This window comes from Camellia sinensis, unplaced genomic scaffold (genome assembly GCF_055761805.1).
Source record: "Camellia sinensis isolate YWXY unplaced genomic scaffold, ASM5576180v1 Unanchor1, whole genome shotgun sequence".
Taxonomy (NCBI): domain Eukaryota; kingdom Viridiplantae; phylum Streptophyta; class Magnoliopsida; order Ericales; family Theaceae; genus Camellia; species Camellia sinensis.
In genome coordinates this window covers 15877158-15894559 of record NW_028128987.1, presented here as the reverse complement: position 1 = coordinate 15894559, position 17402 = coordinate 15877158, and the positions used below count along the sequence as shown (strand labels likewise).

General features: G+C 35.7%; 1 protein-coding gene across 4 annotated transcripts in view; it reads left to right on the top strand.

Moving 5' to 3' along the window:
• The window catches only part of LOC145814281 (ubiquitin C-terminal hydrolase 13-like), a 70239-nt gene that overhangs the window by 10225 nt on the left and 42612 nt on the right, over positions 1-17402 (top strand). For all 4 annotated transcript variants that reach the window (XM_082910925.1, XM_082910924.1, XM_082910923.1 and 1 more), the window contains exons 5-9: positions 11017-11282; positions 11380-11598; positions 11692-11800; positions 11897-12012; positions 12281-12379. In XM_082910925.1, the coding sequence (XP_082767051.1) occupies positions 11017-11282; positions 11380-11598; positions 11692-11800; positions 11897-12012; positions 12281-12379 (809 nt within the window). The remainder of the gene's footprint in view (positions 1-11016; positions 11283-11379; positions 11599-11691; positions 11801-11896; positions 12013-12280; positions 12380-17402) is intronic.

The following is a 17402-nucleotide window of genomic DNA, read 5'->3' as shown; positions in this document are numbered from 1 at the left end:
ATGTTTCTAAATTAATATCATAACTGAGTAATCCTTTCACTTTATCAAATTTCAATGCTTCGAGAAGTGGTGAATGAACATTTTGATACAAAAGAGTAATCATCCTAGCTTTAAAAAAAAGAAAAAGAAAATGAAAAAATAAGACTAATCATCCAATTTAGAATGAAAGAGCCAACTATCAACACAAAAAAAAAACAACACAATCCCAACATTTCTAATGTGGATTAGTCACCTGCAACGAAATCACTCCTATGCTTGAATTCACTTTAAAAAATCAATTAAAAGAAATGATAACAGGAAAAATCACATCAAAATACCTTTGAGAAATAGAGAAACAAATAACTATGAATTAAGAGGAATTGAACATAAAAAAAAATTCAATATAACTCTTCTTGATACATATGATCAAGCACCTTTCAATTTAGTTCCCAAGTCTCTTGATTAGTGTATATCATGACTTATGAGTTCACATGTTGCTTATTGAATATGAATATGAATCGTATCGAAAAAAAAGAAGAAAATGAATATGAATTGCTAAGTATAAGAATTCACAATTTAGCAGTTGCTAATTATAACTCTTCTTTCTTTTCTTTTTTCAATTCAGCAAGAAGAATTTAACAATTTAGATAATACACTAAAACAAATAATTATATCTAATATGTGCCGCCCAATTAGTCATTACATAACAATTTACTAAAGTTGAGGGAAGCTTTAACTTTTTTAGATTTTAAAACAACATAGGAAATGTACTTGAAATTCTCAGTATCATTGTTTTTCTTCAATATAATCATCACAACAAAAGAATGCGTAATGAGAAACGTAATAAAAAAATCTAAATGCAAAGATCATGGACAATTGCCACTTTTATGCATCTGAAATTTGAAGTGAAAAACAAAAATAAAAGTCAAAGTCAAAATATATCATTCTAATCGAGTGCCAAGAATTCACAAAAAATAAAACAATTAGAAGAGATCGAACAATTTATGTTGGTGATGAGAAGAGATCGAACAATTTATTTGTAATAAATTTTTATATTACAATTTATTAGGCAGTGCCTAATGAAACGATTAGAAGGCTTTCTTAAATCCAACAATTAGAAGGCTTAACTAAAATGAAAATTACCACCACCTCAATAAGATAAAGATCTGGAATGATTGAAGAGATCATACTTGAGTGTTCAAAGTTGTGATTTAAAACATTCCCTACAAAAACCATGCATGTTGTGTAAACAAATTTTAACGTAAATAAAAAATTGAAAAATAAAAATAAAACTAACATTAAACAATCAAGGCTGAGTTAAGTCAATTTTTCCAAATGAAAACAACTCTTCCATTATTATATTAACAATTAACGAAAGGATCAAGAGATTCGATTCTCCCTCTACTTCTAAACACACCAGTCCATTAATTGATTATTATGTAAATTGAAAACCATTACCTAATCACAAACATAAACATTAAGAGAGACATTATAGGTTGTGCGAGAATCACCAATCAGATGGTTGCAGTCGAGAATCAAATAGAAAGCTTCCAAGAAAGAAAAGGAAAGAAGCAAATTGATATGTACACAGTTCCCCTAATATATTCTCTGCCACTGGAAATCCTTAAATCAAGTAATTGATCAAATGTAAAATTAACCGTAAGGATAGATATGTGATTTTTTAAAATTATAGTCCATAACTACACAATTGGGTGAGGAATAAGCTTGTGAAATTGGACAAAACTTAGGGTTTTGCTTAATGTTGCCCCCAAGCCAAAATATTGGTTCTGCCACTAAACCCATTAGCAATATAATTTAATTATGAGGCTAGGTTTGATTGTTCTAATGCTATGTCCTGAAACCGTAATGTTGAAACCATAATAGAAATATAAAATTAGAAAAATTGCTCTAATGCTATGTCCTGCAAAGACTAATATATTGAAACCATAATAGAAATATAAAATTAGAATAAACAACACCAAGAACATTGAGACTACCATTATGTTTAGGGACCAAGTTTAAAACATTAACCAGCTTTTAGGAAGAGTTGTCTCTGTTTACGGATGATGCTACATTTCCTCCTAGCAAAGGAACAATAAGGAGGATGTGCTCCTAGTAGTACCCATCACTTGATCCACCCACTTGGCATCTATTGGGTAACTAAGTGGAGTAAATGATCTTTTGACAAAATCATAGAATCCAAAAACCAACTCAACAAAAGCAGCTAGTCAAGTGACTCCATCCTAGTGTCAAGTTGCCAATTGGTCATCCAAATATTATATTTAGTAAAACTTTCTACATTGGAACCCCAAAATCATAAAGAAATAACAAACATCACATGAAATAGAATGAACAAATTAGAGATTAAAATCCTTCATTTATGTATGTAATGACAAATTAGATCGATAGTGCGTATGGTTGGAAATGGAGTTGAAAAAAAAAAGAAACAAAAATAGAAGTTACCATAGAACTTATTCTAGCTTAATGTTGTCGGTTGATCTCACTCCACATGTCTGCAAAATTGAACCGTTGTAATGGTGTATTAGTAGTGGACAACAACACACTATTACACAATGGGTTCTCTTTTTAATAGACAATGGCATTGTCAAATGAGAAAAAAATAACGACGAAAATGAGTAAGCTGAACAATATATCAATCGGAGACCTGATTACCATGGGTCCATTACCGCCATGGGTCTTCTCAATTATAGCAACTAATGCTTTTCCTTCAGCAAAACCAACTAAAATTTGAGTGTGAGAGTGCAATCTAACAAACAATCAAAGTAAAATAACTTTTCAGAGTCTAGTTGAAGATTGACGATGGTTGAGTACCGAGTAGGCATCACTCTAAGCCAATCCACTATCACCGATTGGTACCAAAATATATTGATTCCAGATTTAAGAAGAATATGAAGAAGCTACCAAAAGGAACAGTTAAGAAACAACATCACTACGCTAGAAGTGATAAAGAAAAGAACATGATCATAGCTTCATATTAGATACTAATGGAAGAGAACTCTATCAGAATTGGCATTCAAGCTCATAATGTGCCTGCTTACATGTCATGAAGAATAAGTTAAAACATTATTTGATATTAAACCTATACCCATTAGAAATAAATATGAGTGACTCCAGCTGTTAGCACTTTGATATTTGGGAGTGGCGGCCTGACACTTGGTGGCACCTTGCGCCTATGTCAAGCCTGGACCGCGACATGAGGGAGGCATGCCAAAACAAGAAAGTGGGCAATTAGCTATGTCGTTTGGCGGTAACACTCAACCCTTGGCCAAACAATGGCAGCATGGCACGTGCAAGGCATTAATATGACCTTAATGTTAGGCTGTAGCATACTTGGGGGTTTAACACAATCAGATGGCTTGACTTGACTAGATAGCAAAGCGTAATGCATAACTTGGATGGTTAGCAAGGCAGTTATGCTTGACCAAGACCAACAGATGGCACTCAGGGCTCTGTTTGGCTGGTGGCTTGAGAAATTCGAATTGTCTAAGGCAAGACAAAGTCTTTCTAAAATATAGGGGCGGTTGGGGGTGGTTATGCACAGAACCAGATATGCTGGCTAGGAATAAAGAAGCCTAAAATAAAGGAGCAGTTGGTGACAGTTATTTTTGTGGACTTGTTTTAAATCTGTGTTAACCCCCTGGCAGTTGGGGGTGTCAATTGCCATACCAGATGGCATGTGTCGCTTATGTTCAGCAGTCTATTTGAATTTTAAATGTTCTGATTGTAGCCTATATATAGGCATGGCTATGCAAACTCAAAATCATCCAGTGGAGAGTTTGGCATTTGGCTTTCCTTTGTAGTTGTTGGTGCAATAATAAAGGTTGGGTTTTCCCGTAATTGTTGTTGCTTATCTTGTATGCTTGACGAAATTTAATTTGTGTATGTGAGTTGCATACATTGGTTGAGACTAAGTGTTGGGATTTAGTGCCATCACAGTAAAATTTTATAGACTGAAAATTAGCCCTGAATGCACAACCAATTTGACAATAGGTGCCACAACTTAAAAAGCAAATTAAGCCGAGAATAAACAAAAGAAAAATGGGTTTATATGGGTCAGTTGTAAGGAGCCAGTGGTTATGCAGTTAATTACAGTTTACAAAAAATTCAAAAGGTCAAAGTAGATACACCCATATAGCAAACATTTCAAACTAATTTCATAAATTAAAACCAATTTCATAAATCAAAAGCTTTTCAAAACCATAGGAAATCAACAACACCCATTTCAAAAACCAATACCATGTCAGAAATCAAACTGAAAATAAAAATTCATTTTTGAAATAAAAACCCATTTAAAAAATGAAACCCATTTCGTGAAGATCAAGTATTATTTCAGACCCAAAACCTTTTAAAAAATTAAATCCATTTAAAGAACAAAACCTATTTCAAAAATCAAAATTCGTTTCTTATTTCAAAATCAAACCCATGTCAAAAGCCAAACTGTAAATAGAAACCCACCAACCCAACCAACACCTACACATGTTAGAAAGGTTTAAGGTTTAAAATTGATGAATTGCAATTTCAACACCAATGCACAACCCACAAAATAAATGAAAATATATCTAGATTCAACAAAAATAACTAGATTAAAAAATATCTAGATTCAACTTTACAAATCCACAAAAATATCTAGATTCAAGCAATCAGAAACAACCAAACTCACAAAAATATCTTGAATTGCAAAAGTTAGAAGTTCTAGTTTACCTTGCAAGAGGAGAGAGACGAAAGAGGAGGGTGAAAGGAGAGGAGAGATGGTTAGTGGTGTCGTCGAGAGGATGACGGCAAGAGGAGAGATGGTCGGTGGTCGTCGGCGTCACGATGGCGGAAGAAGAAACGAATAGGGACTGGAGTTGGGTATCCCACACAGGATGGGCTTGGAGAGAGAGAGAGAGAGAGAGAGAGAGAGAGAGAGAGAGAGAGAGAGAGACAGAGGGGGAGAGAGATTTTCTTCAACTTATATTTTGGACCATTAGATCTTGATGGTAATTGATCTCAACCATTGATGCTCAAAGAGCATTTGAGTGGGAAATGAAGACTTCTCAACCAGTGTTTTTAAAGGCTCAAGGCGCACTAAGGCGTTGAAGGTCTCTCGGGGCCTAGGCGCAAGGCGAGGTGCGGGCTCTATTGAAGTAAGGTGCACAGTCTTAGTAAAAAATAAAAAAATTAACATAGACTAATCATTCATAGTTCTAAGACAATTTTTTTAAAAATAAAAAGTAATCAGAATCAGAATCTAATTTTGAAAAATATGAATTAATTTTAGTTTATTAGAATCAGAATCTAATTTTGGAAAATATGAATTAATTTTAGTTAATTAGAATAAGAATCTAATTTTGGAAAATATGAATTTTGGAAAATAAGAATAAGAATCAGAATCTAATTTTGAAAAATATGAATTAATGTTAGTTAATTTTAGTTAATCAGAATCAGAATCTAATTTTGGAAAATATGAATTAATTTTAGTTAATTAGAATAAGAATCTAATTTTGGAAAATATGAATTTTGGAAAATAAGAATAAGAATCAGAATCTAATTTTGAAAAATATGAATTAATGTTAGTTAATTTTAGTTAATCAGAATCAGAATCTATTTTTAGTTAATCAGAATCAGAATCTAATTTTGGAAAATAATTTTAGTTAGTTAATCAGAATCAGAATCTATTTTTTTCCCCTAACAGATAAATGGAAAAAAAAAAGATTAGTAGAACATTGTATTAATTAATTATTTGTAATTTTTTTTTCAGTGTATTTTTTTTAGTTAATTAATCAGAATCAAATCTATTTTTTTCCCCTAGCAGATAAAGGAAAAAAAAAAAATTGAAAAAAAAGGGGGCATAATTGAAAGGCATAATAATCTATTTCAGTAATCTATTTTTTTTAGTTAATTATTTTGTATTTGTATTTGTATTTGTATTTGTATTTGTATTTGTATTTGTATTTTTTTTTCTAACAGACTCAAAAGGCATAATTGAAAAAAAGAAAAAGAAAAAAAGGGGGCAAAATAGAGTAGTCGCACAGCCAAAAGAAGAAGAAGAAGGAGAGAGAGAGAGTCAGAGTCAAAGAAGTCAAAGCCAAAAGAAAAAAAAAAAAAATAGAACCGAAGAAGTTGAACTAGTCGAGCAGCCCAGTCGAAGAGGAAGAGGAGGAGGAGGAGGAGGAGGAGGAGGAGGAGAAGAAGAGGAAGAAGAAGATGGCGAAGCATACCTGCGAAGTCGAAGACGAAGTCAAGCAGCCCAGTCGAAGTCGCAGTCCAAGGTGAGGCGAGAGAGGAAGAGACGACACAGATTATGGTTCATTTCAGTCGTATTTGGGCCATATTGTACATGAGTTGTAATCCTCTGTGGTCAAGAGCCATTCGAACGCATCCCGCAGCTGTTAGATCAGATCTGTGTTTAAGAGCCATTCGAAAAATCAAGCGCGCCTAGTTTGCGCCTTGCGCCTCTATCGCCTGGTTCAAGTCGCGTCTAAGGCGCGCACCTAACTCAAATTGCCTCGCCTGGGACCTGTCCAGGCACAACCAGTGCGCTTTGTTTCGCCTTGCGCCTAGGCGCGCTTTTCACAACACTGATCTCAACCATTGAAGTTTAGATGGGACAATCTGAACCATTGAAACAAAATGTATCTCTAAGACAAATTGGACATTTTCAAAAACCCTTGTGCCATATTATATAGATTAGCAACATAAGAAAGCTTAATATCTTTTTGTTTTTTTTAAATATATATATATTTAAAATCCTACAATCGTATGTGAGGCTTTATGAAGTGTGAAACTAAGAAGCCCTTCTAAGGACACGTGTCACACAAGTCCCGACACATGTCAAAATGCATCCTATTATTTTTGTAATCCTTTTTAAAATCACACTTTGGACACTCTGGGAGCATGCATTTTTATCCTTTAACACATGAAACACCTATGGGTCTTGGATTAAGTTTGAAGAAAATGATGTGGGGTTAATGATTAAAATTAAATCAATATAAATATTTATACCTATAAATTTCTCCTGGTTAAAGCATTTTTTAGAAATCTTGCAAACTACCAATTTGTTTGGAAATAGAGCTTTTTAAAATAGATGTAATTTCCTATTAAAACTTGCTGTTTGTCATGTAAAATGTGACAAATATTTTCTTACTATTTTGATATAACAAAGAATAATTATATTTAAAGGTCAAGGTTAATACAGCAGGAGTAAGCATATTTCCAGGTCAAGGGTCTGGGAGATAACTGGTAGGCAGCCCTACCTCCATTTTTTGTGTGGAAGTTCTCATGATAGACATACAATATGATGTTGTAATTCAAACACAAGACATGGATATGATTTGGGATGGACACGCCAACAAAATAATTTTTAAAAAATTGTGGCACGAACATAGTGTGCCTGATGTAGTAGAATAAATAGACTAAGTGTTTGTGAAATAACTTATGAGTTTTAGTCTGTAAATAGGTGATGTAATACTCATTGTACTTAGTTTTGGAATAAAAGAATATACATTGAGATTGGAGTAGAAATTGGTTTCTCTCTCTAGCCCCTAGGGGTTTTACCCCTAATTGGGGCATTTGTCTTCTCTCTCTCTCTCTTATTTGATTCTTGATTTTCATTTGGACTTCATCATTTGGTATCAGAGCATTGAGTTTTGGATCCTATCCTTCTAATTTTTCAATATTTGACTTTGCAGCAACTGGGTTCAATTGAGATTGTGATCTGGGTTTCTTGGAAATTGATGAACCCTTCTAATTTTATTCAAGAGGTTCTCATTTGAGATACAAAGTTGATTCTTGTATTAATTCAATTGCAACTGCAACCGCAACCGCAACCCTAGGTGGTTGGTTAATCTTTGGACTTCATTTTGCAGCTTGAAATTCTGACCTAGATGATGGTATTTCAAATTTGATCCAAGCCGTGTTCGAAGTCACGGTCTGTTGCGAAGGACCTATCGTGATTTGAAAACTCATCATGAGTACATTTGGATGCACTTCGCAGATTCAAGTTCAACTTTCGGTTGTGATTTGTATTCAATTTCAATCGACTCTGGGATTCCCCTCCTTGATTCGAGTTCGCAGATCAAGTCTCCATTTGGGCTCTGAAATTCTTCGTTGGTGAGTTCAATCGATCGACTTCGCATATGAACTTCGCTTCAAATTCCGACTTCGATTTGTCCTTGCGATTTGGTCTCACGAATTGATATCGTAATTTTGGAACTCGATTGATTTATGTGCCTGAATCGAAGCACAACTTGAAACCCTTGATTTGATCTGAATTTGTCTGGAAACCAGGGAAATACTTAATTGAGAGAGCCGACACCCAGAAGGAGCTCCAAAATTGACCCGATAGTCTTGGGTAAGGTTTGAAATCGACCCGACAATCTTAGGTAAGGTCTGAAACCGTGATTCTAGCAATTGCAACTTGGTTCTTGAGACTTCTCTTCCTTCGAAGCTTGGTTGCTCGTTGTTTCGACTCTTACATTGAAGATTGTTGAATCAATCTGGATTACTCGACTTATGGACGTGGGTTTGTTCGTGAATCGAAATTAGACCTAGCTTGTTTGACTGTGGCTTGTTTGATTGTGGCTTGTTCTTGGGTTTTGTGACTTCAAATTTGGGCTTGTGATCTATTCTTGCAATCTGGGGTTGACTGGATTTGGTTCTTCGATTTTTAAGATGTTGTCGACTTTGGTATACAATTTATCATTAGCTTGACCATTCTTTGAATCAAATTGCATCTGTCGTGAATTGGTTCTTTGATTGGAAATCGATCTATAGTATTGTGGTCAATGACGTCTTGGAAATTGTTTGATTAAGTTGGAATTGTTGTGGGGTGCTTGCTGATCTAATATTACTGTGATTTTGGACATTGGATTCGTTTGGAGGGGGGGGGGGAGGTGGCGGCTTATGCTGACTGAGATGAATATTTCAATTGGAAATAGCAATGATGTAAATCTAAATCAAACTTACAATCAAAGAGATGATTTGATGCAAATGAGTGGACGACTTGTCGCATCACAAGCCGCCATTGAAAAAAATTTCAAAGAACTTATTTGAAGTTTATCATTAGGACTTTTTCATACCACTTTACAAAGTTGTTTTGAGTTAAGTAGGTTGCTTCTTGTGTGCTCAGTTCACAATTGTGCCTAGGGAGGAAAGAAAGAACGCGTTTTATGCCGAATTCCAGATCGTGATCAACTACTCTCATGGTTTGCCTAGTGGATGCATTGTCAATCCTATTGCGTCAATCTTCTCAGCTTTGCTCTGAGGATGTCATTTGCCAGCCATTAGTCTCATTCCGACAGAATGAGTACTCTTCTGCATGAGTATGCAGGTTAGAGGTGAAGGGGTTCAGAAATGGGGTCTATTTGAGTTTTTTTAGCGAGAGGATATGGACTCACCTATGGTTGTTTAGCCAAGGATGCAAGGATGAAGTTCAATGTATCTGGAGACGGCTAAGTTGAGAGAATCATGTTTGTTCTTGAGCAAGGAAATGCAACACTTATTCCTTACCTATGGTTACATGAGTAGTGTTAACATTGAATTCACTTAGTTGCTGCTTAAACTTGAGGACAAGTTTCTTAAAGAGGGAGAGTATGATGTAGTAGAATAAATAGACTAAGTGTTTGTTAAATAGCTTATGAGTTGTAGTCTATAAGTAGGTGATGTGATACTCATGGTACGTAGTTTTGGAATAAAAGAATATACATTGAGATTGAAGCAGAAATTGGTTTCTCTCTCTAGCCCTTGGGGGTTTTACCCCTAATTGGGGCATTTGTCTTCTCCCTCTCTATTTGATTCTTGATTTTCATTTGGAGTTCATCAGTGCCCTTATTGTGTTGTATTCCTTTCCCGTGTTTGAATGCATAAGTGCCATTTTTGTATGGCTTGTGAAGGTAATTTAGTGCTGTGCAAGTCACATGAGTTTTTGTATGACATGTTTGGTAGTTGTTTGTTTCTCAAATTGGAGGTACAACAACTTAGTTAGCAACTCAATTCTCTTAGAGTAATGAAGGAATATTCTTCCTTTAAATGCTGTTGCACCGATGTGAAAGGAAGATGAGAAGAAAACTGCATAGAGGGAGAATAGAGTATAATTATTTCGAAGGACAATGTTTTATTTATGGGTTTTGAAGGTTTGTTGAATGCATTTGTTCAATACATTGAATAAGTATCATTGTAAGGTTCATATTTGATTTTAACTGAAGAAGTGATAACTTTTTTATGATGACAATTATACTTAATGTTGATTATTTAACTTAGAATAGTTTTGCTCTTTTGTTGGGTTTTTGCGCCTTGCAATCTTGGTGTCATTGTCATGAGATAGATGATGGCTTGGATGTAGTAATCATTTTTTAGTCTTCACCTTTAAGAAAACATGGTTAGTGTTTTGATGTGCATGGTTTTTTGTCATAACGAAGTTTAACACACACAAACAACCACACCTGACCTAGACTCACGGGCTTGTGAGTGACTTTTTTCTTTTAAGATAGGCTGTGTTTTTCCTTGTGTGGTTTTCGGCTTGCTTGGCCGTGTTATTGTGCCCGTTTTGGGTTGTGTATTGAGCGTCATTGTATAAATTTTTTTAGGTATTGAAACGCTTTCCCAAAAAAAATACCACACTCGTGCCAAGGAAATCCAAACCCACAAGCTATTTCCAAATAGGTCGAAGTCTTGGAGGAACGATGAAGAATTGTATGGCTCGTTTGTTTTCCAGATTATGGGGGAGGAGTTGGGGCTTGAAAACATGTGATCCCCATATGTCTTAACTTGTCCTTTGTTGCTAACATGTTATGCAAACATGCTTTCTAGATTATTGGATTATTTATTTATTTTCCTTATTTTATTTTATTTTTATGTTGCTGATGTTTTTGGAATGGTCAATATTTGAATAAACTATTTGATTTTGCCTGCAGAATCTTTGAATCTGTAATTACATGTTTTCTTGATGTATCTTACTATGAAAAAATAAGCAGAGTTGGATGTGACTGTATTGTAGACTTTATTAACCTTTTTTGTTTTGTTTTGTTCATTCTGTAGAAACACAACACCAGTTTAATGCCCGCGAAAGTGATTGGGGTTTCACATCTTTTATGCCTCTTAGTGAACTGTACGATCCTGGCAGAGGCTATCTTGCGAATGATACATGTATAATTGAAGCCGAGGTTGCTGTTCGTAGGGTTGTTGATTACTGGGCATATGACTCAAAGAAGGAGACTGGTTTTGTGGGCCTGAAAAACCAAGGAGCAACTTGTTACATGAACTCTCTCCTCCAGACCCTATATCACATACCTTACTTCAGGAAGGTTAGTTGTTCTGTTCCAATTTTTTCTCTATCTGGTTACGGTTTGTTTACATGAAGTTATCAGGAGCAGAAGATGATATTGTAGATTGTGTATTCAGGCCGTGTATCACATGCCCACAACTGAGAATGATTTACCATCTGCAAGCATTCCTTTGGCTCTGCAGAGTTTATTTTATAAGCTCCAGTATAATGATAGTAGTGTTGCAACAAAAGAGCTTACTAAATCCTTCGGGTGGGACACGTATGATTCTTTCATGCAGCATGATGTGCAAGAACTTAATAGGGTTCTCTGTGAAAAGCTTGAAGACAAAATGAAGGTATAAGAACCTTAGAAGTTGAGTCCCTTGATTGGTGTTCTCTGAACTGTGGCAATTACTTCAACCCTGATTAATGCTTTATATTGGCACCAGGGAACAGTTGTGGAGGGTACTATACAACAGTTATTTGAAGGGCACCATATGAATTACATAGAATGTATCAATGTGGACTATAAATCTACTAGAAAGGAGTCATTTTATGGTATTTCTTTGCATCCAAAATCCCTGTGTTATATAAAGCTTTATGGTTATTCTTGTGTTTGCATATTAATGAGTTTTATATGTTTGTGGATGGCAGATCTTCAGCTTGATGTCAAAGGTTGCTGTGATGTTTATGCATCTTTTGACAAGTATGTGGAGGTTGAGAGTCTTGATGGTGATAACAAGTATCAAGCTGAACAATATGGTTTGCAGGTCTGTTGGCACTGTCATTTTGCTAAGTAGTGGTTCACTTAAAGTTTAAGCAAGACATCATTGCAAACATGTGGTTGCATGAACAATATTGGGTGACTAATCTTGTGGTTGGCTTCCTACTTTTTTTTCTTTTTTTCTTTTTTACATGGTTCCATGTTTCATTGGGACAAGGATTATATTTTTATTTTGGTGTACACATTATTTTACTCAATTTTATGTACTGTCATCTTTTCTTTTGTATCATCTGTAAGGCTGTTGACCATTTCAGGATGCTAGAAAGGGTGTATTGTTCAATGACTTCCCTCCTGTCCTTCAACTTCAGCTGAAGCGGTTTGAATATGATTTTGTGCGTGACACTATGGTGAAGGTTAGCAGTTTAAAAATCATTCATGCCCTGCTGCTTAATGTCAAAATGGTGCATTCAATTCATGACTTACTCCAAGTTATTAAACTATCCATATATAAGGTCTATAACTTAGAACACACACCCTATGAAGTCACTTAAACAGGGAAAAAAAACCTCTAGATTTTTCTGTTATGCATTTTCCTATAATTTTTAAACGTATAACAGGTTTGTCATTATTGTGAAAATGATTCCTAGAGCTGTGAATATTACTGTTCTGGGGAAGTCAAGATTGTTGGAATAGCAGGTAATGTTGAAAGGAAAAATTGTGAATTACATGACAAGTAAGGCAAATAATGGTCAATTAGTGATCTTGAATTACATGACATGTCAAGTAGTGATCTTGTTATTTCTTCTTCTGTTTCAGATATGAGGAAGGTGATTTTGAATAACAATTGGTAGTATTTAAAGTTGTTATCTTGTATGCATGCGTGCACATGTTTATGTTGTACTGTTTTTATGGTAAATGGTTGGTGCACTTGGGGCTGGTTAAGCAGCGTTACATGTTTCTGTTTTTTGTTTTAGAAAGGAGGAAACATAGGCTGTGTTTGGAAGGGTTTTGGAATCAAAGTTCTACCCTTACGTTCTAGTATGATGTTTGATTTGAGTTTTGGAAAATTAATTCCATCCCTCCTTTTGAAAACTCGTTCCTGGCGGGCTTTTAAAATTTGAAATTTGGCCTACCGGACATCCAGCCAGTTGACTTGAACAGTTTGATTTTTTTTTTTAATAAAACAATATTTTTGAAATTTTTTTACGAGTTTTTAATAGATTTTTGAGTTTTATGTTTGGTTATGAGTTGTAAGTTTTTGTATCGGATATCATATATCACATCAAAAATTCCTCACTCAATTCAAAACTCTTTTCAAAACTCATTCACCAAGCAAAGTTTCTACATTCAAATCATAATTCCAAAACTCACAAACTCAAAATACAACTCTTATTCTCAAATCATATTTAGAAAACTCTACCAAATGCTACCATATTTTTTGCTTTTGTTTTCCAAGAGCGTTTATAGTGGGAGTGAACTTTCATTTACTGTTCATTCTCATGCTAACTAGTGAAAGCACCCTTTTTGTGTTTTCATTTCAAAGCCTTGTTTTCTAGGCAATTTTCAAAAAACTATTGGAATTGCACTGGTGTGGGATTTCTTAAGAATATAAAAACATTTGCCAAACTTGTTTTTATTTTGTGTTCACAAAATTGTTGAAAAAAATACACAAAAACATGAAACAAAACACAAACCAAACAGGCCCTTACTTTTTTGAATGGAAACTCATAGAATTCGGACTGGTTTGATTTAGAATAGATTTTTTATTTTTATTTTGTTCCCTCCCCAACAAAAATGGACATTTGCATTGGATAGAGAAACAGTCAATGGCCATTGTGTGAACTTATGATAGACAACAGAGCTGGAAGGCGGACATGGCAAGTTATGTTGCGGTTGATTCATTACCAGTTTGAATGGATTACTGACATGGCAACATCATTTTCGTCCTCATCATTACTGATATAGCTTATTCGTCCTCATTATTTTCACCTTTTTGCTGTTACTCATCAACCCTAACCCTAGCCCCCTTTATGCCATTTCTCTTCCACTTCTCTCTCTCTCACCAAAGACTACCAGCCCTGATCACGAAACTTACCACACCCCATTCTACGATACCCATCTTCATAATCCCCAACTGTATCTTCACAACCCTTACAGCCAACCTCTATGGCTGCCAACCACACCACCGTAGCCGCCAATCCTTTCTCTTTCTCACATCCTCCATCATTGACCACTATAACCCCTCCCATGCCAACCACTACATCCCACTCTACCACTGTTGGCATTACCAACATCTGCACCACCACTCTCTTTGTTTGTCTCTGCTTATCTTTGAAATCTAACCCATTTTGAGTCTTTGATTTTATAGAAAAATTGTGTTGATATTTTTAGCGAGAATGAAAGAAAGATGTGGGTTTGTGCTTGGTTGATTGATTGAGAGCTTTACGTGAGTAAACCCATTATTTACTTAGGCCTCGTTTGGGAACAGGTTTCTTTAGTAACTTTTTGGCTAAAATGTGATGTAAAAAGAACTAGTATGTTTGGGATGACTTTTTGGCTTTTTACGAAAAGATGTGTAAAAAGTAGAGAGAAAAGGGAATCTTTGACTAACGAGGACTTAATCAAAAAAAGGAAAAGAAAAAAGAAGAGTCAATTTTCTAGATCGAGGAGGAGTTGCGTATAATATGCATTAACCAACACACATGCGAATGGCAACTGCAATGATTAAATTGGTGTATATACAAAAGTAGTGGACTGGATGAACTTGGATTGAGATCCCATTGGTGTATATGTTACAAAACTCTACTACCCTTATCCTGGCTGGGAGTTGGAATATGAGTGGCCGGTTCTCATTTGCATATATATAAGCCCAATGTTTATACATAAATTAAATTATTGTGGAATTAAACTAAAATGCAAATGAAATATATTAGAATTATCATTTCAAGGGTAAAATGGGTATTTTGTAAATCAATTGGTGTATCATGTCGTTTTGACTAACGATCCTCTAACAGAAAGGTTAAACTGTTACGGGATTTTAAAATGTAAGGGAGGATGGTGTAATTTGTGAGAATATTATGTTAGTTATGGACATATATCAATTAGGTTGATTGTGTATTTTAGATTCATTGGGAATATTAGATTGATTGTATTTCCTATTTTAGATTAGGGTTATGATTGCTATATATGGTTGTAATCTTTGTATTAGCATAATTGAATGTACTGTTTCATTCAGAAAACTTACATGGTATTAGAGCCCTCTCTGAGTCGAAACCCTAGAAATTGTCTCTACGTCGTTTTCCTCATCAGAATCCCTCTGAGTTCAAGTCGTCCTTCGTCTGGTCATCTAGTTCGTAACCCAGAGAAACCCTCATCGAAGACCCTCATCGCAGCTCATCTGAGTCCAGGGGACCCTGGTAATTTGTCTCTGCCTCTCTCGTGCCTTGCGCGAAGGTTTGCTCCCTCTCTCTCTCATCTCGCCGACAATAGTTGGTCTTCTCTTCTCCAACGAGGTTCGTCTCCTCTGTCTGGTGGTCTTGGGTAACCCATCTGGTCGACCTATTTGTTCGACGTGATCACTGTGCTTCTATCGTTGATCTTCTCTCTCTGGTTCTTCTTCAGTCTGTCTTTGTTCGTGACTTGAATCTCGTTCACTGAGTTCCTTCTATTTTGGTTATATTTTGGGTTTATTACACTTAAACCCCTCAATTGCCTATTTATCACCCTTTGATCCCTGGTTTGACTATTTTGCTCTATTTTGGATTTGTTACACTTGAACCCCTAATCTCTTTGATTATTATGATGTCTTTGGCTTTTGATTAGTGTGCCTTCTACCATCAGAGGGGCCATTGGAAGTATCGCTATCCCAAGAAGGGACATCTCGCTACCTTATCTTTTCAGCAATCTCATAACCTATTACGGGTTCCTCCTACTGCGTATACTGCATCTGCTTTGGCTCCTAATCCTGATTTGGTTTCCTTGACTGCTCAGATTAGTTAGTTTTTCAGCATATATTGTCTACCTCCCAGCCATCCTTGTCTGGCTCCATTGTTTTTTCTCTTCATTCAGGTTTGCTTGGGTCTTCTTCAGGTATTTTTTCGTCTGTCTGGATTTTTGACTCTGGTGCCTCTCATCATATGATTGCCCATCTCTCTTTACTTCAAAATTGTACTTCTCTCCTTTTTCCTATTACTGTCAATGATGCTAATGGGTCTAATATGTTTATTGTATCTGTTGGGTCTGTCCTACCGTCTGTTATGTCTACTGTCTTTATTCCATCTGTCTTTTATGTTCCTTAGTTATCTGTCAGTTTATTATCTATCAGTCAGCTTAATGCCTCTGGTTTTTATGTTATCTTTTCTTTTTTTATTTGTTTTGTACAGGATTGGATGTCTAAGCAGTAGATTGGGACCAATTGTAAAGTTGGAGACCTCTATGTGGTAGAGAGCTTGCATTTGCCTATGGCAACCTCTCTAACTGCCTTTTCTCTTTTCAGTTAGATTCTCTGTCTAGTCCTTTTTACTTGTGGCATTCTAGATTGGGGCATTTGTCTGCTGATTGCTTACGGTCTTTAGCTCAGTCTGGTATATTAGGTAAAGTTTCTCCTAGTGAACGTACTGAATGTCGAGGGTGTAAACTTGCCGAAATGATAGCCTTACCTTTTATAAAAGTACTTCTATATTTGATACACCATTTTCTTTAGTTCGTACTGATGTTTGGGGCCATTCTCCTGTTCTCACCAAAGGGGGGTTCTGCTTATGTGTCATTTGTTGATGACTGCACTCGTTACACTTGGGTTTATCTTAGGATTCATAAGTCTGACTTTACCAGATATACCGTACTTTCCAGTCTATGGTCACTACACAGTTTGGGTCTACTATTAAATTGTTGTGGTCTGACTGGGGTAGGAAATACTGTAAAACTGAATTCTGTGAATATTTGGCCAAATTGGGTACCATTCACCAAACTTCTTGTACTAATACATATGCCCAAAATGGTCGAGATGACCGTAAACACTGTTATCTCCTTGAGACAGCTAGGTTTCTCCTTCTCTCTGCCTCCGTTCCGGCTCCATTTTGGGTGAGGCAGTTCTTAGTGCTACTTTTCTTCTCAATCGTATGCCTACCCCTCTTCTTTCTAGTCGGTCTTCTTAGGAGGCTCTGTTTTCTCAACTTCCTAATTACTCCCTCCTTCGTGTGTTTGGGTCTGCTTGTTTTGTCCTTTTATCCTAAAAAGATAGGACCAAACTTAGTGCTCGGCCTGTCTTATGTGTCTTTTTGGGTTATAGTCTCACTCAGAAAGTTTATCACTGTTATAACCCTGCTTTTCGTCGTCTTTATGTCTCCCGCCATGTTGCCTTTCTCGAACGTCTACTTTACTTTCAGCTTCTTCCTCTCATCGCCCTAGTTTCCAAAGAGGATTTGGTTCATATTGATC